Source organism: Schistocerca nitens, chromosome 1, assembly GCF_023898315.1.
Source record: "Schistocerca nitens isolate TAMUIC-IGC-003100 chromosome 1, iqSchNite1.1, whole genome shotgun sequence".
Taxonomy (NCBI): Eukaryota; Metazoa; Arthropoda; class Insecta; order Orthoptera; family Acrididae; genus Schistocerca; species Schistocerca nitens.
Window position 1 is genome coordinate 571,493,518 of NC_064614.1, and position 25,150 is coordinate 571,518,667.

The 25,150-nt window shown below is 39.0% G+C and overlaps 1 protein-coding gene across 1 annotated transcript in view; it reads left to right on the top strand.

The window, feature by feature from the left end:
* LOC126260577 (cilia- and flagella-associated protein 43) overlaps nt 1-25,150 on the top strand; it is a 299,972-nt gene that overhangs the window by 241,050 nt on the left and 33,772 nt on the right. The window contains exons 15-16 of the mRNA XM_049957946.1: nt 4,964-5,083; nt 14,442-14,585. Coding sequence (XP_049813903.1) covers nt 4,964-5,083; nt 14,442-14,585 — 264 coding nt within the window. The remainder of the gene's footprint in view (nt 1-4,963; nt 5,084-14,441; nt 14,586-25,150) is intronic.

Here is a 25,150-nt window from a genome sequence, read left to right on the forward strand (position 1 = left end):
ATTATGGTATACATAGAAATGTATACTAGGGCAATGAACCATGTGGCCTACTCAGAAAGGATAAGGGGGGTGTAACCGGCATTCACTAAGTGTAAAGGGCAGGCGTCCCTATGTGGAGATAGGATGATCTGTGGCCTAAAAAATAGGCATGTTTTGTAAGGGGCATACCTACCAGAATGGAAAGATATGGATGTTTTATAAGGGGCATATCTACCAGAATGGAAAGAGAAAGTGCTCTCATAAGATCAACCCACAAGTAGGGAATAGGTGCTGATCCTAGAAGAAGGGAACAGTATCGTGACAAAAGTCACAAATTTTATAGGGATTATTCTGGGGATTGTGAATTTTTTGAATGACTAGTATTATTATTTTTGTCTTGTTGCAACCCTTGTTCACAGTATGAGCAGCCCTTAGTGGCTCACCATCTCACAACTATTCGTGACGTTGCCTTTCCGGCTTAGATCTTTTTTAATATGTGACTTGTAAGTACTGCATCTTTTCCAGTCAGTACAAACTTTAATTTTATTAATGTATTATATACCTAATATGTTTTAGAACAGTTAGTCTAATTCTGAAGACGACGCTCATAGTAGCGTCGAAACCTGGTCAATTTTGGCTTAATATTTGTGACCAAGGGCTTATTTGCTCTAATAGTGTTATTATGTTTTGTAGAACTAAATGAGAGTCAAAAGAACACTTTCATTTCATCCAGAGTTCCTCCAAGCTATAAATAATAAAATAGTACATACTAGGAAAAAGGTAGTACAAAAGATAAGAATAGAAAATAGATTACTCATGTGTCATAAACACCTGAAGTTTATGATTGAAAAAAAGAAAAAAGGAAAAACAGAAAAGAAAAAGAGTTCTCACAATTCCTAAATATTAATAAAGCTGACTAAAACCATGAGTAAATGCTCATGTCTTAATGACAAAGTAAAATAAGAAAAGAGTAGAGAAACAGTAAGCAAAAGATTGTTCAAGAGAGGACAGAGAATTGTTATGAAAAGGAAAGATATGTATATAGAAATATGTAAGAAATGTGTACTGTTAAGGTATGAAATGTTATTATTAGTGATATTATTTGCATAATGATTATGTATAAAATATCGCATGTTTGATCTGATTGGGGGGGGGGGGGGGGGGAATATGTGGTGATTCGAGAATTTCTGTGTAAATTCTAGAACCACTCAGCCTTCTACCATCTTGAACACATGATATTCTGGATATGAGTGTGGGATGGTAGAATCCTACCTACTGTGCATCACATGTTTGTTTGTGCAGGTTTAAAATCAGTCACGGGAGGAAAGTAGACGCGGCAGTCAGACGGCACCAAAAAGTATCTGTCGGGCAGTCCATAGATGTTTTAGTGAGTGTGTAAGGAAGAACCATGGAGTTTACATGCAGCTCTGTGCTTATTGTGTCACTGACTATTGTTATTAAAACAAGAACAGTTGAAAAAGTGCTCTTGTAGTCTCTTGACACAACCTTGTTAGAGACAAGACTCATTTTATGATTCATGTTAAGAAAGGTCATGGTATCCAAGCCAACTTTCTTTTTACTGTAGCTCTATTTGTTTCTAACATCTGACTGTACATGAGACTTGCAGGAAGTTACATATTCATGTGGAAAGTGAGACTTTTATTGTGTGTGGAGGTCAAATACATCGTTAGTTGACGAAAAGTAAAGTTTATGTGTCCACTTATTTCATAAGTAGAGAGAGTCTAAAAATTCCTGTACCTGGTGTTATTCGATGGAGGAGAAGCCAAGAGGGTTTCCAGCAGCCAGCTACTCAGTAAAGAAGAGTGGCTGCAAATTCCAAGTAAGTCATCTCAGAAAGAAGTGGGAGGTGGTTTGGGGAATAAGCCGATATAAATCACATCCACACTCTCACTTTAAGTCAGCAGAATGTTAGAATATTTAAGTCTTATGATAGCTTATGCCCACATTATGGAAAACTTCCACGCAAATGCAGACGTCTCTTTGCCCCCTCCCACTCAGAAACCCAACAATGACAAAAAATGAAATAAGTGAATACTACCCACACCTACACCACTTCTCCTACAACATTGTGGGTTCAAATTTATTGCATCAAATATATACTGAAATGCCACAGATACATGTCACCTTGTATCCAATGAAAACTTGCACAATCTTTTTTTTACATAGCCAGTTGTACAAAAATTGTCAACTGATTCTGCGCAATGGTATCCCATGCTCACATTTATGGAGAGCAAGCACAGTTGTCACATCACTCTATGTTCCATTTAAAGTAAGGATGCAATTTTTACCTCGAGACCATCTTCTTTGTGTCTGGAGAGATTTCTGATTGGAGTGTCCCATCTGCTTATATATTTGACATTGTTGCTTCTTACAGTACCACTGAATGAGACCCATGACAGCCACATCAATAACTTATGACCTCCACACTGAAAACTACTTTTCTCTCTTGCTTGGTCACCATATTAGTCTCAGCCAAAGCTGCGACTGTTGCTAGTGCTTTGTTCATGGTTTTTTGCAATTCTGTGTGCACTTTATGCGGTATTTCAGGCAGAAGACCCCACAAAAATTCATGAAGGACTCGTTGATCTGCTTCCTATAAAATAGCTTTGTTGTCACTTTTATCATCAGTCAACTCATCCGTATTAATATTGATCGTCCTGACATGATCTACAAAGCTTTCTACTTAATCCCCTTTTGTTTCTGAACTTCGGCATTCAGCTCTTCTCAATAATAAATGAGGGTATTTTCCCTTCTGTAATGCTCTACTAACTCCATCTGTAAGTCCTTGAAGGACTGAGCACCCCATAACTTCCAATTACACATCACTTAAGCCCTAGCATCTACTGCTAATTTTAACTGAGACACATTTGACAACTGCTCATCATTCCACACTTCCTAACTTCATAGCTGTGTGCAAATTATCAAAGTAAACAAAAATTTCTTCCCCAGATCTACCAGAAAATAGGGCTACCAATGAGGCAGTACTAGTATCAAGTACAAGTGGAGGCACACTAGGAGTTGACCATTCCCTTCTTTTATCCCTTAAACACTCTACTTCTCTACCCAACTCCACATTATCAGCTGATTTACAAAATTCTTAATTTCGTTCTTGACACTTTTTCATTGACAGACTGTTTGCTTATCTACTATCTCCACAAGCATATGATACATCCCAACAGAAAAGGAAGAAAGGGGAAAGAACCATATAGGCTCAAAAAACATGTTGACAGTACTTACTTGCATTCCTGCACTTGACACCACTGCTGCTGAAATCACTGCAATTTTTGCTCTACATTGATCAACCAATCAATCTCCAACAGATCTTCTTCTGGCGCCAAATGTAGTTGGTGTATAGATGAATGGAGTGGGAAAGTGGCTCACCACTAGAGGTGGATGGAAGTGTAGATGATGAAGGCAGCCAAATTTTACCAAGTTCTTCATTGTTGACAATCTGAAACATAGTGCATTGCATGTGTAATAAGCAACAGCAGATCGCAAATGCTGAACCTTAGACCCAGGTTCACCAGTGTGGATGCATCCTTGTAATTGTTTGTCAAAGAGGCTGCTAGTAGTGACCTTGTTACCTGTGCATTCAAGTGACAACTGTTGCTTAGACAGATTGGCATGACACCATCTAGGCATCGGGTGGCCCAACTGAAGTGGATGATAGTGTTGACCAGGATGAAGAATGCTGGACTAATGGCTGGAGAACAGTGACTGGTGTCAGCAGACCTCTGTAGCAATATGCAGGATGTATCTCAGTTCATACCATGGATCATGAGGTGGCATCGGGTGAACGTCATCAAACCTGTGACAGTGGCTGTCACAGGTAGGCATCAATGCATAGCCCTGCTATTCTGATGACCTGCTCAGGTGGCCCAGATTTGTAACGCCAAAGTGGAACTGTTGATGCAGAAGACAACTACTACTGCATATGTCAGTGCTGAATGAAACTCCATAATGGCTGGTCATTGCCTAGAAAACTGAGTCACTACTGAGAATGCTGTCAGTATGGTGAAATTCTGCATCAGCTGGCAGTGACTCATAGCCATCTTCTTCTTAGGCTTCAATAGGTCTAACCACATATCCAACAAAATTAAAAAATAATGATAATAATAATAAATACCACAGGAAGCTATTGTTACATGGTATTCATTGTGTGGTGGAAACATTTAAATTACATGCCAAATTGAGGCCATTATCAAGGTTTGAGGGGATGTTTCATGGTATTAACATGTTGTCTCCTGGAGGTGATGAACCTCTTGTGTGATAGTCAAGAGCTATATGTCATTTACTATTTGGACACTAAGAAGAAAACAACACACTGCATTCAAAATCTAATACTACTTTTCAGGTGTATTGATCAACTTCTGTTTATCAACATGCCAAGCCAGATTCCTTTATGAATCTTTACATAAACAGTTAATTATCTTATCATTATCTTATTTTGACAATGTTGTGAAAAGGAGAGATTACTACTCACCATATAGCACAGCTGTTGAATTGCAGATAGGCACAACAAAAAGACTACTAAAGATGTAAGCTTTCAGCCACAAGGCCTTCTTCTGAAATAGAAAACACACACACATTCACAAAAATGCAGCTCACACACACATGACCTCTGTCTCTGGCTCCAGCACTCAGAGACAATGGTCATGTGTGTGTGGGCTGCATTTTTATGAATATGTGTGAGTATGTTGTCTTTTTGTTGTGCCTCTCTGTGACTCAATATCTCTACTATTTGGTGAGTATCAGTCTATCCTTTTCATAATAATGATATTATGTTATCCTAGATTTTCCATTATCTTAATTTATATGTGTCTTATCTCTATAAACATTATGGAGATTTGATGTAGATATTTTTACAATATTCTGTGAGTAAAATAATTTGTGAGTCTATGTCCTAAAATACAAAAGTTAGTCTTGGAACAAATCTTTTATCTGGTATTATTTTCTTTCACAGATACAGGTTGTCATGAAACAGGGAATGGTAGAAATTCCTACAACAGGTTCACTCTCTGACTTTGATGATGCTATACTGATAAACAGAACAGATGTTGAGAATATTAACACCCTGATCCTTGTAAGTACATCATTTATTAAAATTGAGTTATGCAGGTGCTGTTTTTTTTATCACTAAATGCTTAACTGATGATGTGGATAATTCTCACTTCTCACTCTTCTAGCAACAATCCTGTCTAAGGATTTCTGTAATTGAATGTGATTTTTAAAGCATGGAAACTACTGTTTCTCAACACTCCATCCTCCCCTTTCTCTGCTAGATGCATATGCAGGTAGTTTCATGTGTGATACAAGCCTGTCTCTGGCTTTGAGATGGGAAAAATGCAATCATAGGTGACTAATTACCATGCAATGCTGTAATACATTGTTCAGTTAGTATGGCAGATGACACATTTGTCTTAAGCAAAACAACAAGCTAGACAGGTTATAAGTGCCCTCAGAAATAAGTCACAGAAAATTATTTCAGTATTTTACACTGCAGGCTGGTGTGTCAAAAACATCTGCTCATGGAGATGAGCACAAACATAGACCAAAACCCTACAAAGTGATGATAGTGCAATGATTGGTCAACTGAGACACTGTGTTTTGACATCTTTAGCAAATAAAATTATACATTAATTAATGGTAACACTAAGACATGCTATGAAGTGGAATGATCACCTGTATTCTTAGGTAAGTAAAGCAAATGAAGACATTAGATTTATTGAAAGGGTTTGGAAAAATGCAAGGCACCTGTAAGAAAATTGCATACATAATGCTAGTGTGATGAATTCTAGAATACTACACAAGCATTTGTTATTCTAATCCTGTTGGTATGAAAACAGACATCAAAGAATTTCAGAGATGCACTGCTAAGACCATAGCAGCTAAGAATAGATGTATATATGTGTAACAGAAATGCTCAGAGCTATTAAATGAGTATCTTTGCAAGAAGCACAATATAATTCTTGTAAAACTGTGTTGGGTAAATTTAGCAAACCTGTATTCAAAGGAGAGTGTGCAGCCATTCTGCTGCCACCACCACATATCATATGTAGGGTTCATGAGACTAAGATGCGAGAGATTAGGACAAATACAGAATCTTAGACACTATCTCATCAAAAGTATCCAAACATCTCTATGTAATCTAAAACTAATGACTGAATGTGATGAGAGGCAGATCTTCCAGTATAAAAGGAGATGGGGAGTACTGTGTTGTCAGCAGAGAAACAGTAACAGCAGACTGGGTCGGCCAGGAGAGCTTGTGACTTCGAATATTGACTAGTCATTGGATATCACCTGAGTAACAAAGCCATCTTGGACATTTCAGACCTTACAAAGTTGACCAAGTCAATTGCTGGTAATGTGCTTATGAAGTGGAAACAGGGAGGAACAATTATACCTAAACTAAGACCAGATAGACCTCATGTACTGATGGACAGGGACAACTGAGCATTGCAGAGTGTGGTCTTAAAAAATCACTTGAAATCAACAGAAGGGATCACTCGTACACTCCAAAGTGCTACTGGCAGTCCAGCTTGCACAATGAGTGTGTGTAAGGAGTTAAAAAGAATGGAATACAATGGTCAAACTACTACTCACAAGCCACACATTTCTGAAGTCAGTGGTAAGTGACACTTGACTGTTGAGCATTGTAGAGAGTGGTTGTATCACATAAATCAGTGGAAGGAGTTACTGATGCATTTCAAAGTGGTGCTGGCCATTCAGCTTGTACAGTGACTGCGTGTATGGAGATAAAAAGAATGGGCTGCAATGGCCGAGCAACTCATCATAAGCCACACATTTCTGTCGTCAGTGGTAAGTGACACTTTTGGTGGCCTAAAGAGCTACACCATTGTGCAGTGGATGACTGGCAGCGAGTCATTTGAAGGTATGAATCACTTTGTACCTGGCGGTAACCAAATGAAAGGGTTTGTGTTTGGCAATTGCATGGAAAAAGTTAACTTCCATCATGTGTAGTGAAGTGCAGAGCAGTATAGGAGTGTTCTCCATGGTTAGGTTGTGGCCTCCTCATTGCACTTAAGAAAATACTAAGTGTGGGAGAATGTGAACACATCTTACAGTACTGTGTACTGTGTGAAGCTGAGGAATGGTTAGGAAATGATGATTTTTATTAGCAAAACAATATGTCCTGTTACAAAGCAGCATCTGCTACCAAATATTTTGTAGACAATATAACATTTCTGAAATTGACTGGCCTGCCTATATTCCCAAACTGAACCCAATGTAACACCTTTAGGATGATGTAGAACATTAAGTTCACTCAGGCCCCTGTGTCCGGCATTGTTACATACTCTGGTTTCAGCTCTTGAAGAAGAATGGGCTGAAATTCTCTCTCAGATGTTAAGACACCTTATTGAAAGTGTCCCCAGCAGAGTTCAAGCTGTCACAAAGATAAATGATAGACATAACACATATTAATGTCCACTAATAGATATGTAGATATTTGTGATCAGAAAGCATATATGTAATTTGTCCCTTGCTCAGAATAGGAAAGAAAGCATATAGTACTAGTATGATGTACCCTCTGCCAAATACTATACAGTGTCTTGCAGAAATTATATGTAGATGTATTTTCTGCAACTAGGTATTGCTGTCTATGTATGATGGAGAAGTTTATCCTGAAATGTGTTGTCCAATTAGAGCAATTATTATACCTGTCTTTTTCCACTAAATCATAACTTCTGAAAGATATGTGGACAATATAGCACAACATTTTGGACAAATAATCATCAGAATATAATAATTTCATAAAGAACAATGCCAGAGTACACACCATCAATATGTCCATTATAGCCCTATGAGGTTTAGTTTCTATCTGTCCAGCCACACATGTTAATGTGATAAAACCCATGTCATGAATAAGGATAAATGGACACACAATGTGGACTAGCAACATACACCAACCTTTTGCAGAAGACACTTTGCAACATAATAGTCTTGGTTTCGGAATCTGTTTTACTACAAATGCTATTGAGATTCTCTTTCATGATAACTGTTCCTTAAAACATGAAAGCAGTTGGGAACTTCCATTGCTAACTATGGTGATTCTCACCAAGTTATTTAGTATTTTCCTTCTTTTCTACTTTTATTGTTTATTTCCTTGTCAATCTTTATCATTTCATTTGTTTTTCTGCGATGTTATGATGTTTCTCTCACATCAAATCCAATCTGTTAGCCTCATTTGGCTTTGACTTACTTGCTACTGCTCATGCCTTTTTTAATTTCTTAGGTTTTATATTTTTCCCAATAACAACAATCTATTTTATACTCTCATTTTGTCACCAAGTCAGGTAGCACTGGACTCAAGTTCAGAAGCATGAACATTCAAGTCTGCATCTGGACATCCAGATTTAGTTTTTCCATGATTTCCCTAAATCATTACAAGCAAATAACTGAATGGTTCCTTTGAAAAGAGGAGAGATGATATCCTTCCCCATCCATTCAGAATCTGAGCCTGTGCTCTGTCCTTAATGACCTCACTGTCGACAGGATGATAAACTCTAATCTTCCTTTCTTCCTTTTTTTCACTCTACCTGGTTAGTATCCAGTGACTGAGGAATCTGGATGACTTTCCCTTCATGCTTAAACCTTATGAGTATCTTTCCTTCTACCGCTCCATCTTTTCAGCTGGAGAAAAGACACTCTGGTTCCAAAAACCAGCAAGGAATCTGGATGACTTTCCCTTCATGCTTCAACCTTATGAGTATCTTTCCTTCTACCATTCCATCTTTTCAGCTGGAGAAAAGACACTCTGGTTCCAAAAATCAGCATTTTCATATCTTCTGACCCACAAGCATCACATTGTGAAGGTACTTTTACTACCATATCTAAAAGTAATCCTCAGGTTGTATGAACACTACTTTTCTTTTCTGTAAATGTGGAAAGTCGTATGAAGTAAAATCCCAGTACAGACTTACTTTTAAAGAAGCTACAATAATTTCTTTACATAGTAATTAACAAATAAAGCATATTACATATTAATTAAAACAAATAGGTCTTACATTGATTTTATGCTTTAGTAAATATGTTTATTTAATTTACAATATTGTTTATTTATTCAACCATTTGATTTATTTCAATAGATATGTGCTGTGTCATTACACATAGGCCTTGATATTTTGATTATACAATGCCAATTATGTGGAGTATTCTACAGTTTACTGTATTTACGGCACAAATTACAATATTATATATTACAGTTTATGACTAATTCTCTCATGTGTAAATTTACATATAAAGCAGAATTTTTTAACGGAAGTAATTAAGACAGCTATTGTGAAACATCATAAGTAAAGGAACAATGTTCACAATACATAAATAAATGTAAACATCTGGAGATGTGCTGAACATAAATAAAGAAGCACTCAAAAATGCATATTATGAAGTATAATATTTTGGTGTGGTGTGTCAAAAATGGGGTGCCATTCATATTAGTGCATTACCTCATTAAACATTAATGTCAAGAACTTTATAGTCTTGATCTTATGCACTAGCAGTGCTGTTGTCACATCACTTGGTGAGGTGGCCTGCAAGCTTAAGTATGTGAAACAGGTCCAAGGATCATCAAAGTGCCTGGGTTACACGTTCATATCAGAAGTGGACAGAAAAATAAAAACATGTGGCAGGAAATGTATTCTGAGGGAGCTACACCCACTTAAAGGGGAAAGTAAAAGATCCTTGATGGTGTAGGTTTCAATGATTGAAAGCATACATGAATTGAAATGAGCGTATGGCATTGTTGGCCGGGAGGCCCGATTTGGTAAAGTTCAGCTGCCTAGTGCAAGTTTTATTTCAGACGACGCCACATTTGGGCATTGTGCATGCCAGTGATGAGGATGAAATGATTATGAGGACAACATAACACGCAGTCCACGAGCAGAGAAAATTCCCCAACCCGACTGGGAATCGAACCCAACCCTACTGCATGGGAGGCAAGCATGTAACCACCCAGCTAAGCAGGTGACATGAGGATACACCACACAAGTGGTAATGTTCCATTTGTATTAGTGTTTTAGCACCACATTCACGAGGACAGTGATGTTGCCAGTGATAGTGATGTGCTCACACATCATTATTTCAGGGCATGAGATTCACTGGCCAACATAGTCATTACATATCGACAGGCAAATGTTAATGGGTGGACAACAGCATGACTGTGCTGGGAAAAGTATTCTCTCTGATAACAACCACACCATAAACTGCTTGCACTAATGTTTTATCATTTGTGCAAGACAGTCTCATTTATGGGAATGGGTAACAAAGAGAGAAGGGTGTGCCCATTACATTTAGAGGCCTTGGAGGAAAAAGTGTTGAACACTGTAGAATAATATGCCAGTAATAGCACCAGGCAGGTGGCCCACCAGCATGGGGTAAGCCAGAGGGCCATGTGGTTATTGTCCATGACAACTGCCACTGTCTATATCACTTACAATGTGTGGAGATCTTATCACTATGGCCATTGCTCTTGTATTACAGATTTGTTGCTGGTTCATAATTCAGACCATCATGGTGCTGGCATTTCTGTCATCCATTCTATTATTGATGAGGCTACCTATACACCTTCACAAACTCACCTTCAGCCTATGGAGAATCTCTATGGTATGATGGCAGTAAAGCAACAGCATCACTCCAGCCCCAATGTATGGGTGAAGATCATTCATGACTGCCTTGTAGGACAAGTTGTCCTTCTACAGTGCCTCACAGGAGAGGCATGTCTTCACTTCCTGCTTCCTGCTGGCAGGTATGATATGAGGATAATGTGGCTACTACATGATGCTGATCCAGCTCATTTCTGCATTTCCACAGTGAGGTACCTTGACAACATCTATCCTGACTATCCTCAGCCATGGATGGGAAGAAGTTTTCCAGCTATGTGGCCTGTCCAGTTGCTAGGTCTTAACCATTCAGACGTGGCCTGACGTGGCCTGCCCAGTTGCTAGGTCTTAACCCTTCATAGAGACAGACCTGTGGCAATACCTGAATGAAGATGCGTAAGTGGACCCTTTCTCAGACATGCAGATGCCATCCTCATTTATGCTGACATTCATGTTGCCTGTGATAACATTCAGTTGCAGGATAGCATATTTGAACTTGTGTATCAGTCACTGCTGCATCATGTTCACATGTGTTGAGAACTGTTGTAGTCACTCCAAACACCTTGTCTAGTGGTGGTCTCATCGCAGCATGTCACGCACAGCATTTTACTGCACAGTCATGATGAGTTAATAAATACCCTGTAGCACAGACGTCCTGCATTTCCAGCAAGCCCACATGATCTTGTGAGGTAACGGGTGAGCTGTGGCCCCCTGAAAATATTCTAAGTTCAGAGTTGGCGTGGCTGCACGGGCCGCTCGGCAAGCCAGGGCTCGTCAGCAACCACGTGGTGCCAAAAGTTAGCCGGAGGAAGAGGGGTAGCCTGAGCACATGGTCCAGGCTGATCGCGTGGCTGGGAATTCCATGTTCACGCTGTGACAAGGACTGTGCTTTGTGTCAATGAAGATGTGTATGCCAGGAGCACCAAAGATGGCGGACTTTGTGAAAACATAATGGTAGACATTTCACAGTTCATGTAGAAATTAATAGTAGCCAGAGGAATTGTGATACCTCAAAAAGAAACATGTACATTACCATTATTTGCACGACAATTCTGATGGTGTAATCAGATTTTCAATATCTTTATTAGTTTAAAGTTTAGTATCTGACTGTAAATTATGCAAGTAACACCCAGCAACGAATTTCCAAAATCTACACAGTTCATCTGATTTTGTCAATTGACATGTCTTTAGAAAGCTATTAGTGTAAACGTAAATTGGTATGAATTACAAGCATGTAACTTGAATAGTACATGAGTTATTGGAGGTCAAAATGGTCGATTACTATTGATCATGTCAGGCCATAATTACTCCACAGTTACATGAAAAAATGGTAGCTGCATGCTTATAAATATACAGGGTGCATCAAAAAAATGTATACACACTTTGAAGTGTCATAGAAAATTTATTACCCGTTCTACAATGTTAAATTTCTGGAAATGGAAAGCTTAAAGTCCAATTGGAAAAATAAATGTACTTTGCAAATGTGATTAATGTTCAAACTGGTGGCCTTCAGCATCAATACATTTCTGAGTACGAGTCACCACTGATTCTGTACATTATAACAAAGTATCCAATGAGATTTCTGCACACACCACCTGAATCTCATTCCAAAGTGTGTCCAGGTTACGTGGTTTACGTTTGTACACCTCATCTTTTACTGTGCCCCATAAGAAGAAATGCAGCAGCGTGAGGTCTGGAGAGCGTGCAGGAAACTTGATTGGTCCCCTGCGTCTTATCCACTGGCCTGGCACATTGTGATCCAGGTATGCTCGTATGTCCCTATGATAGTGCACCATCTTGTTGGAAATAAAACTCATCATTACGATATAATGCACGAATGGCAGGGAATATGGAGTCAGCAAGCATTGTTAGGTACGTTTCTCCACTAACAGTACCTTCAAAGCAGAAAAGCCCAATGAGTCCCCTTGCAGACAAACCACACCACACATTTACACCAGGCAAATTCACAGCTTTTTCAACTTTAATGTGAGGATTATCTTCAGCCCAGTACACACAATTGTGCCTATTGACAGTTCCATTGAGTTTGAATTGGGCTTCATTCGACCAAATTATGCTATCCATAAATCGCGGTTCACATCTCACCATCTCCTGAACATATTCACAAAATTCTAACCTTCGATCTGATCGTCGTCACTTAGCTGTTGCACCATCCTTGGAATGTACACACGAAACTTGCCTTTCTTCAGAATGTGTAGCACACTACTAGCACTTACATTACCCTCACATGCCGCTTGCCTTGAAGATTTTTTAGGCAAATGCTGAAACAGTTCCAAGACCGCAGCTGTACGAGGTCGCCCTGATCGACCTTTATGAACATCAAACACTGTTCCATGAATTTCAAATTTGTCTCATAGATGTGTAATTGTTAACCTTGTAGGTGGTTCTGTACCATACTCACTTCTCCACTGTCTTCGAACCGCAGCTACATTCTCAAACTTCCAGTACCACTTAATTATCTGCTTCCACTTCAAAGCTCAAACGCACATCCGCCATGTTGCAGTTACTTCCTTGCCACTGCTGCCGCCTGTTGAAAAAACATAACATTACTTTCTCACAGATATTTAACCATGTAGAACAGGAAATAAATTGTCTATGACAAATCAAAGTGTGGATACATTTTTGTGATACACCCTGTATTTATTCGTCTATGTCTTCGTTTACATCCGATATATACTTCTCATGAAGAAATTGGTCAAATATTTACTGTGTTTTAGAAAGCACAGAGACATTAGGTTACTGGCCTGCTATGTTTCTATTCCTTGATATATGTTTATTTGATTTGTTTATGTATTTAATAATGTGTGTTAGAGCGTGTTTATGGTCCAGCCATAGGAATATTTATTTAATTTCAAGTTATTTAAATGTATATCCAGCATTTCACATGTGTTTCAATATGTTTGTGAGTGTGCATTGGCTTGGAGACATTGTGGGAGCACTCTAGCCAATCACAGTGTTTGTTACTAAGGTAGGCGACTGCCAAAGACAATGGAGGGGGAGTACAGAACAGGACAGCATGATGGACAGTTGCACAGGACATGGGGGAGTGTTGTATGGGAAGGCATGATGAACGGTCATGGGAAATACTTGGAGAGTGTTGAGCAGTTTGCACATGGTCACAGGTGATAGAAATATTTTGTAGTACCAATTTGTGCACTTGTTTAGATTTCCATACCTTCTGAAGTGAAGATGTAGTATGTGTTTAGAAGTGAATATCTCGGGAGCTACGTTGTTGTTCATTACTAATTATGTGTAGCAGGAATCTATTATTTCCCTGTCATGCAACTTATATTTTATTTAATTGCTGGATCATCAACACCAATAAGTGTTTTGCAATAATAAACAGCATTCTTAAAGATACTTCTGATATTATACTCATTATTTAAAGTCATTAATAATAGTACCTGCAGACTTTATTGAGTTTCAATCTTGCATTTATAACTTTCTATGTTACATTCAAAATTGGCAGTTGCCGAGTGATAAGAACCTTCAACCATTCAATTCATGTGTACATTCATATTGTATACTCTAGGCTCAGCAGTATTTGGCTTGTAATGTGGCAATTACATATCCCAGCCCCTAAACAATAAAACCAGCCAATATATATATATATATATATATATATATATATATATATATATATATATATATTAAAGCCCTCAATATTTTTTGCTTCTTTATACTCTCAGGGATCGATTCCTACAGTTTGTCCACATTTATCAAAATCTCTGTATACATCCCACAGAATATAATTTTCTAAAACAATTTTTTCTGAAGATTACTACAATTCTTTCTTTTTGATAGGAAGCAGGGAAAAAGAAACTTGATGCAATGCATGAAGCTACTAATTTTCGCCGTGGTAATATTTGTCTTGAATGGGAGCATAAGACAATGTGTATGAAGATAGAAGACTTACAAGATGAACTGAAAACAATTGAAAGTGTTAAGGTGAGGAGATACCACAAAATATTTTTCTCGTCTATAAAAAATTAATAGGATAAATATTTGCTTTTACTTATGAAGACAAGTTATATTCACCTATATGATAACTACTTTTTTATTTTTTAAAAACAAAAACCATGGACCTTGCTGTAAGTGGAGTGGCTTGCATCCCTCAGCAATACAGATAGCTGTACTGTAGGTACATCTGCAATGGAGGGGTATCTGTTGAGAGGCCAAACAAACTGATTGTTGAAGAGAGGCGGCAGCCTTTTCAGTAGATGCAGGGGTAACAGTCTAGACAATTGACTGATCTGGCCAGGTAACTTCAACCAAAAGGGCCTTGATGTGCTGCTAATACAAATGGCTGAAAGCATGAGGAAACTACAGGTGTAATTTTTCCTGAGGACATGCAGCACTACTGTATGGTTAAATGATGATGGCATGCTCTTGGGTAAAATATTCCAGAGGTAAAATTTGCCCCTATTCGGATCTCCGGAAATGGACTATTCAGGAGAACGTCATCATCAGGAGAAACAAAACTGGCATTCTATGGATCGGAACATGGAATGTTAGATCCCTTAATTGGGCAGGTAGATTAGAAAATTTAAAAAGGGAAATGGGTAAGTTGAAGTTAGACATAGTGGGAATTAGCAAAGTTCAGTGGCAGGAAGAACAGGACTTCTGGTCAGGTGAATACAAGGTTATAAACACAAAATCAGATAAAGGTAATGCAGGGGTAGGTTTAATAATGAATAAGAAAATGGTGAATGTGGGTAAGATACTATGAACAGCATAGTGAATGCATTACTGTAGCCAAGATAGACACAAAGCCCACACCTACCACAGTAGTGCAAATTTACATGCCAATCAGCTCCGCATTTGATGAAGAGATTGAAGATATGTATGATGAGATGAAATCAAACAATGGAAAATCCAGGATGGAATGTAACAATATTATGAGAAAGAAAGTTACTACTCACCATGTAGCGGAGATGCTGAGTTGCGATCTCTGCTATATGGCAAGTAGCAACTTTCCTTCTCATAATAATGATGAGATAAAAGAAATTATTCAGATAGTTAAGTGAGATAAAATTTTAATAATGATAGTGGACTGGAATTCAATTGTAGGAAATGGAAGAGAAGGAAAAATTGTAGGTGAATATGGACTGGGGGAAAGGAATGAAAGAGGAAGCCACCTGGTAGAATTTTGCACAGAGCATAATTTAATTTTCGGTAACACTTGGCTTAAGAATCATCATCATGCATGGAAGAGACTTGGAGACACCAGAAGCTTTCAGAGTGATTATATAATGGTTAGACAGAGATTTAGGAACCAGATTTTAAATTGTAATCTGGATAAATTGAAAGGACCAGAGGTAGTTGACAACTTTAGAGGGAGCATTATACAATGGTTGACTAGAACAGGGTAAAGGAATACAGTAGAAGATGAATGGGTATCTTTAAGAGATGAAATAGTGAAGGCAGCAGAGATCAAATAGGTAAAAAGACAAAGCCTAGTAGGAATCCTTGGATAATACAAGAGGTATTGAATTTAATTGACGAAAGGAGAAAATTTAAAAATACAGCAAATGAAGCAGGTGAAAGGAAATATAAACATTTAAAAAATGAGACTGACAGGAAATGCAAAATTGCTAAACAGGAATGGCTACAGGACAAATGTAAGGATTTCACTAGGGGAAAGACAGATACTGCCTACAGGGAAATTAAAGAGGCCTTTGGGGAAAAGAGAAGCATGTGTATGAATATCAAGAGCTCAGAGGGTAAACCAGTCCTAAGCAAAGAAGAGAAAGCTGATAGGTGGAAGGAGTATATAGAGGACCTTTACAAGGGAGATGAACTTGGAAGGAATATCGTTGAAAGTGAAGTGGATGTAGATAAAGATGATATGGAAGGTAAGGTAGTGTGAGAAGAATTTGACAAAGCTTGCAAAGATCTAAGTCAAAGCAAGGCCCTGGACATAGACAATATTCTGTCAGTACTGCTGGTAGCCCTAGGAGAGTCAGCCATGACAAAACTCCTCCATGTGGTGTGCAACATGTATGAGACTGGTCAAGTACTCTCAGGATTCAAGAAAAATGTATTAATTCAAATTTCAAAGAAAGAAGTTGCTGACAGGTGTGAAAAGTACCAAACAGTCAGTTTAATAAGTCATGTTTGCAAAATATTAACACAAATCCTTTAGAGAAGAATTTAAAAACTTCTAGAAGCAGAACTCAGAGAAGATCAGTGTGGATTCTGGAGAAATATAGGAACACATGAGACAATACTGACCCTACAACTTACCTTAGGAGATAGGTTAAGGAAAGGCAAACCATTGTTTATAGCATTCGTAGACTTAGAGAAAGCTTTTGACAATGTAGATTGGAGTTCTCTCTTTGAAATTATGAAGGTAGCAGCAGTGAAATACAGGGAGTGAAAGGCTATTTACAACTTGTACAGAAACCAGATGGCACTTAGAAGAGTTGAGGAGCATGGAAGGAAGGCAATGGTTGAAAAGAGAGTGAGACAGGGTTGTAGCCTATCCCTGGTGTTATTCAATATGTACATTGAATAAGCAGTAAAGGAAACCAAAGACAAATTTGGAGTAGAAATTAAAGTTCAGGGAGAAGAAATAAAAACTTTAAGGTTTGTCGATGACATTGTAATTCTGTCAAGGTAATGGAATGTAGTTCAATTAAATCAGATGTTGCTATAGAAATTAGATTATGAAATGAGACACTTAAAGTAGTAAATGGATTTTGCTGTTTGGCTTCAAAATAATTGATGCTGGCTGAAGTAGAGAGGATATAAAATGTAGACAGGCAATGGCAAGAAAAGCATTTCTGAGGAAGAGAAATTTGTTAATATCGAATATAGATTTAAGTGTTAGGAAGTCTTTTCTGAAGGTATTGTAGCCACATATGGAAGTGAAACGTGGATGATAAACAGTTTAGATAAAAAGAGAACAGAAGCTTTTGAAATGTGGTCTACAAATGAATGCTGAAGATTAGATGAGTTGATCACATGACTAATGAGGAAGTAGTGAATAGAATTGGGGAGACAAGTAACTTGTGGCACAACTTGACCAAAAGAAGGGTTCCGTAGATAGGATTCAGAAAGATGTAGGTTGCAGTAGCTATTCAGAGATGAAGTGGCTTGCAAAGACAGAGCAACATGGAGAGCTGCATCAAATCAGTCTTCTGACTGAAGACGACAATGGCAAAACAAAGTTCATTTTGGTACTTCCTTAGCACCCCTAATAGGTTTATCCTTTTGTTCTAAAATAACACCTACATGTCATATTGTAGAAGATCAGCAGCCAAAAGCAATATAAAAACTTGTTCAGATATCAAAAGGCAGTTTATTAAAAGGAAGTGAATAACACCTGTTAACATTTCACAGCCATCAGAAAAGACACTTATGCAAATAAGTGATGTTGCCACTGACAAAGTTATTGGTGGAACATATCTGGACACACACACACACACACTACATCCTATACTCTGTATGATTTTTTCTTGTTCCATCTGTGTCTGTGCTCACAATAATTAGTCAAAACTTGTTTGTGCCATGCCTTTGATACAGAGGAGACTGTGATACATTCGTAAATTTCTCACTTAATACTGGTTCTAAAACTTTATGAGCAAGGTCAAAACCATCTGTCATCATTTATATCATTTATGCTGCCCTTTGTTGTAGAAGTTCAATAATCCATGTTGGACATATTTGCTGAAGATCCCACACTCTTGAACAATATTGTAGGATGAGTCACAGGAATGTTCTTTGTAGACTGTGTCTTTCGAATGCCCTACCTGTGAGTTGCAGTCTGCCTTCTGCTATCCTGTGACAGCCTTTGTCAGCATTCCAGTTCGTATACCCATGTGTATGTATAAATTAATTGATTGCATTTGTGACTCATTGATATTGTAATCACAGGGTATTATGTTTCTGAATTTTGTGAAGTGCATAATTTTACATTTTTTGAACAATTAAAGCAAGTTGCCAGTCTTTACACCAATTTTGAATCTTTTGAAATCTGGCTGAATATTTGTGCAGCTTTCTTCAGCTACACGTCCGAAAGAACAGACACCATATCCATATAAGTATATAGTTCTGGCAACACCAGCCATGACCTTCTTCTTTAGTGCAGATGCACACATATTGCCCAAACTCTTACGGGACTTGCTAAGACTGTCTTCCACAAGTAATGAGTGTGTCGGGGTGGGACACTACGAATGTAGTGTGTGGACATACAAGGTGAGAATGTGGCTCTCGCAGGGGCTGTGCATGAGATAGTCCCTGCAGTCGCACTATCCTCTGTGCCCATGGTGGCTCAGACGGATGAAGCATCTGCCATGGAAGCAAGAGATCCCAGGTTCGAGTCCCAGTTGGGGCACACATTTTCACCTGTCCCAATTGACATATATCAATGCACATCCGCAGCTGAAGGTATTAATATACAATTCTAATTTTGTTCTAGATGGCTGCAGGTCATCAATGGTGTCTGTTCTTTCAGATATGTCCGAAAGAAGAGACACCATATCAATATAACCACTAGAATCAGTTTCCAGACAAAAAGGTCAACTAAGGTCCGGTTGGTGCAAAATCCTGTCCGCTTTCAAGGCCTCTTTAAGATGGTTAAACACTTCTTCACATTCATCCCTCCAAACAAAAGATACCTTAGGACTTAATAATTTGTGTAAACATTAGTTGTTGAACACCCTTCCAGACACAAAATTTCTGTAATAATTACACAAACCTAGGAATGACTTCAGCTGCTTCCGAGTCTTTGGAGATGGGCACTATTTAATTGTGTTTATCCTTTCAGGGTTAACCTTAATACTGTGGTAGATGAGATTCTACCCAAGTATGTTATTTCTTTTCTTACACACTCACATTTCTTATGCCTAAGGGTCATGCCCCCTTTTCTCAAAGCTTGAAACACCTCAGCCAACAATCTACAATGCTCTTCCCAAGACACAAATGGCAACCAACAAGTCACCCACATACACCATTATTTTGGAACTCAGCTCTACTCCTAATACTTGGTCGAGGGCCTGGATGAACACTGACACACTAATATTTAAACCAAATGGAACCACAGTATATTGGTAACATTTCCCATTTACAAAAAACGCAGTATATTTTCTATACTCCTTTGCGAATGGGACTTGCCAGTACTCGGCTGTCAGATAAGACTGCTCATATAATTCATATTGTAATATTTTTGCAATATTCCACCCATATTCTCTGGGTGATCAGTCCCTCTGCTCACTATGGTATTCAACATCCTAGCATCTATGACCACCCTCACACTATCATCTTTCTTGCCAACACCTATTAATGGATTATTGTATTCAGTTTTACTTGTCTCTATTGCACTACACTCTATCATCCTCTCCATTTCCTTATGTACTGCTTCTCTCAAATTGAACAGTATAGGGAAAGGTTTCTAGCAAAGGGTTCATGTGGTTTCAGAACTAACTTGCATTCAAAGTTCTTAACTTTACCTGGCTTATCTAAGAGCGCTTCTTTATTCACCTACAGAACTTCTCTTAGCTCATCCTTATGTCGTTCATTTAACCCTTCTACCTTGTCCATTTGTACCTTCAACTCTTCTATTGTTCCTCTTTCATCTTTATTACCAACTCTTTCATCTTTATTACCAATAGTGTCTAGATTCAATTGTAAATCCCCAACATCCATTCCTATTGGCATCACTCTTATCTTCAATTGTCCCATCAAATTATTGTTATCTACCACTATACCGTCAAAATTCACCCTCATTTCTGACCCCCGATTATCAAACCATCTCCACAATTAGTTTCTGGTTTACACTCTATTAACCAATACATACCCAAGATAATGTCCACACTCAGACCAGGCACCACAAAAAAGTTGTGTAGCAAATCTATGCCTCCTAGTTCAAATACTAAAAATAATCTGACACTTAACAATTTTACTCAGTTTACCTGTGGCACCTATTATTTTAAGCCTAATGGTGGTACATCCATTACCTTATTACAATCTTTTGTACAGTTACAGAATTCTTCAGCTACTGCACTAATTTCACTACCTGTATCCAAAAGAGCTTTCTCCTCCCTACCATAGGCTCTTAATTTTACAAAAGGTTACCCAGCTTCAATATCATCAACATCCTCTTCCTCATGTAATAAATCTCTTTCAGTATTGACATGTTTCCAATCTCTACTAAATAGTTCCGCATTTACATCCTCTCACAATTCGTTCCAGATTGCACACAAGCTCCTCTTCTTCTCGTTACAAGTAGTTACATCGTCATTCATGCCAATGACAAATACATTTACTCTCTCCTCTTCCTTTGTGCCAATGCCATGGTTCATAGAATTTGCAGAAGTCTCTGCCTCAGTAATTTCAGAAATTTGCCCTTCTCCTTCTATATTATCTCATTGAAACTACCATGTAAGAGAAATGCATCTCCTAGTACTCCTTCTTCTTCCTATTCACTCCAACTACTCTCCTCACTTTCTTCTCCCTCACTTTCAACACTTTCAATTTGCATTATATTACCTTCCTTTTCTCCATCTCCCTGTACCCCTTCTTATTCTTTAATTCCATCATACATACGAGAAAACATTTCAATACATGAACCTTCTGATTCGACATCATTTCTACAATTAACTTTGGGCACTTCCTTCCAATCACCAAGTTCTGACTTTCACACCTCTTATCACCATGATTAGCATTATCCATATTATACATCACTAAACATTGCCTCATCGGGACAACTTGCAGCATCAGTGGACCCAGACACTCGACCTGCCCCAGCATGCCCTTACTGTTGCGGAGTATCATTATCCACATGAGAACTTCCCCATCTACCATGACCTCTGCTATTATTTCTAAAATCCAATTGACCAATCACATTCACTTGATTCATTCTGTTAATCTGCTTTTGATTTTCCTGGTACCTCTCAGAATCTCGGTTTTCATGAAACGGATAATTTGTTTGCTGTCAGTCCACACCCTCACTCCAGTCAGAAAATCCTTTACATTCTTTGTTATTCTATATTAGTCCACACTTCTTATTGGGAGGTAACTTCCCCATTAGCACCTCTGTAGTATCCCTGTCACTCCAACTACCATCCAAATGTTTCAACCCATTAATCCACCTTTCACAATATCCTCTAATACTCTTTCTGTTTCTCCTGTCATACCATGGAACAGTCATAAAGGCCCCTAAACATCACTTTGTTTCTCTTTGGACCAGTACCCTCCTATAAAAGCTGACCCAAATTCCTCAAAAGTTTCATATTTATTGGGTGCATCTGCCTCCCCCAACCCCTAAATTAAACTCTCACCTTGTAATGAAGCACTGGCCCTTCTTAACTTGTCTTTCTTTGTCCAATCTGCTGTGAATTGACTTTTCAAACTATTTACAAAGGACTACAGGTGTACATTCCTCTTGGGATCAAACACTATATTATTAAAGCTACTACTGTCTCTCACATGCACTACCACAGCAGAAGCTGTACAATTCCTTTCCTGTACTGTTTTTTCTAGTGCCCCTACACTATTCTTGGTCACAGAAGTGGCCTCTTTAATCTCTTTAACTTCTGCTTTAGTTTTCTGCCTATGTTCCTCAACAAATCGATTACAATACTCCTTTACCTCAGTCTTTCTTTGTTCACATTCTTTAGCTTGGGCTTCCATATTTTAATCTAAGCTGTGTAGTTTTTTCTCCACCCTTTTCTCAAATTTCATTTGTTTTTCCTTTAACCCGAATTCTGTTTCCTTAAATTCCCTTTCACATTGTCCTTAAACTTTTCAAAATCTTTTCCCATGTCGAATATGACCTCAGAAATTCTCCTTTCCAATCCCTCTTCAAACTCCTTTTTAAAATCCTTCAACCTTTGTTCGAATCTCTTGTCTAGGTTTTTGAATTCCTCCACCATTTCCATTTGAGATTTACTAATAACTTCTACTTTGTTAGTAACAGAGTCTATCTTTCTATCAGAAGTTTCTATTTTTCCTCCCAGTTCTTTGTTACCAGCTCCTATCCTTCCATCTATATCTTTGTTACCAGCTTCTATCCCTCCACCCATTTCATTGTTACCAGCTTCTATTCATCCACTCATTTCTTTCACTTCTGCTATCAATGTAGCTAACATATTTTCCACTCTTCCATTCTGCTCTGCTTGCCCTTCGACATCTGGTTCCACTTTAATATTTGGTACTTTACCCTCTTTTTCCATAACAAATTCTGCTTCTTCATTTTCACCTTGGTCATCTCCCCATACCTCAAAACTAGCTACTCATTCATTCTCTTTTATCGTCATACTGTATTTGCTGTAAAGACAACACCACCAGACAAATGTCTCCTATTGCCAAATTTTGAAACTTCAATCTGAATTCTGCATATATGAACAGACAGCATCCACATAATGCTGTCCTGTCACTATAGAGTCAACATATGTCAAGAAAATGGTTCCTGGAGATTTACTATGACCATGAATTTGCGATCAGAAAATGTTTAAAGAAAAACAGCATGAAGTAAATTAATATTGCACAAACCCCAGGAACCCATTTAGTTCTGGAAACTTCAGAAGTAAGCCTATGTATGTAAAGTTTCCCATTCCTGTTAAAATTCTGATAATAAATCCTTTGATAATGAAAACAGTAAAACACTCTTAACTTAATTTGATACATAAGGACACAGTATACTTTAATTTTGCTTACCATTAACAGTTAAACTCAGATAAACTTGCATCTAAACATGTATAAATGGAAATATGACGTTAAGTGGCTTGTAAACAAAGATTGCATACTTTGACAGATGCTACATTCAAAGTTTATAACTCTACGACTGCTATTGTAATTTAGTAGGCTTTTGTCTAAATAACAGAAAACCCTATTTCTCTGTTGCCACATATAATTCTCTTACTAAACTTTAGTTCTGTTTACATAGTGTTTTACATACATTACTCACATACACTCCTGGAAATTGAAATAAGAACACCGTGAATTCATTGTCCCAGGAAGGGGAAACTTTATTGACACATTCCTGGGGTCAGATACATCACATGATCACACTGACAGAACCACAGGCACATAGACACAGGCAACAGAGCATGCACAATGTCGGCACTAATACAGTGTATATCCACCCTTCGCAGCAATGCAGGCTGCTATTCTCCCATGGAGACGATCGTAGAGATGCTGGATGTAGTCCTGTGGAACGGCTTGCCATGCCATTTCCACCTGGCGCCTCAGTTGGACCAGCGTTCGTGCTGGACGTGCAGACCGCGTGAGACGACGCTTCATCCAGTCCCAAACATGCTCAATGGGGGACAGATCCGGAGATCTTGCTGGCCAGGGTAGTTGACTTACACCTTCTAGAGCACGTTGGGTGGCACGGGATACATGCGGACGTGCATTGTCCTGTTGGAACAGCAAGTTCCCTTGCCGGTCTATGAATGGTAGAACGATGGGTCCGATGACGGTTTGGATGTACCGTGCACTATTCAGTGTCCCCTCGACGATCACCAGTGGTGTACGGCCAGTGTAGGAGATCGCTCCCCACACCATGATGCCGGGTGTTGGCCCTGTGTGCCTCGGTCGTATGCAGTCCTGATTGTGGCGCTCACCTGCACGGCGCCAAACACGCATACGACCATCATTGGCACCAAGGCAGAAGCGACTCTCATCGCTGAAGACGACACGTCTCCATTCGTCCCTCCATTCACGCCTGTCGCGACACCACTGGAGGCGGGCTGCACGATGTTGGGGCGTGAGCGGAAGACGGCCTAACAGTGTGCGGGACCGTAGCCCAGCTTCATGGAGACGGTTGCGAATGGTCCTCGCCGATACCCCAGGAGCAACAGTGTCCCTAATTTGCTGGGAAGTGGCGGTGCGGTCCCCTACGGCACTGCGTAGGATCCTACGGTCTTGGCGTGCATCCGTGCGTCGCTGCGGTCCGGTCCCAGGTCGACGGGCACGTGCACCTTCCGCCGACCACTGGCGACAACATCGATGTACTGTGGAGACCTCATGCCCCACGTGTTGAGCAATTCGGCGGTACGTCCACCCGGCCTCCCGCATGCCCACTATACGCCCTCGCTCAAAGTCCGTCAACTGCATATACGGTTCACGTCCACACTGTCGCGGCATGCTACCAGTGTTAAAGACTGCGATGGAGCTCCGTATGCCACGGCAAACTGGCTGACACTGACGGCGGCGGTGCACAAATGCTGCGCAGCTAGCGCCATTCGATGGCCAACACCGCGGTTCATGGTGTGTCCGCTGTGCCGTGCGTGTGATCATTGCTTGTACAGCCCTCTCGCAGTGTCCGGAGCAAGTATGGTGGGTCTGACACACCGGTGTCAATGTGTTCTTTTTTCCATTTCCAGGAGTGTATAATGCAAAGAACTTCAAACTCCAGTATAGCACATTTTACTTTACATCTACAGAAAATATATTACCAATATGCAAAAATTGTAAAGCAAAATAAAATAAAAATTTAAATGAACCATAAACAAATATTGTTATATATACGCCCTGTTTTAATTATGTGTTCCTACAGGTAAGCATGA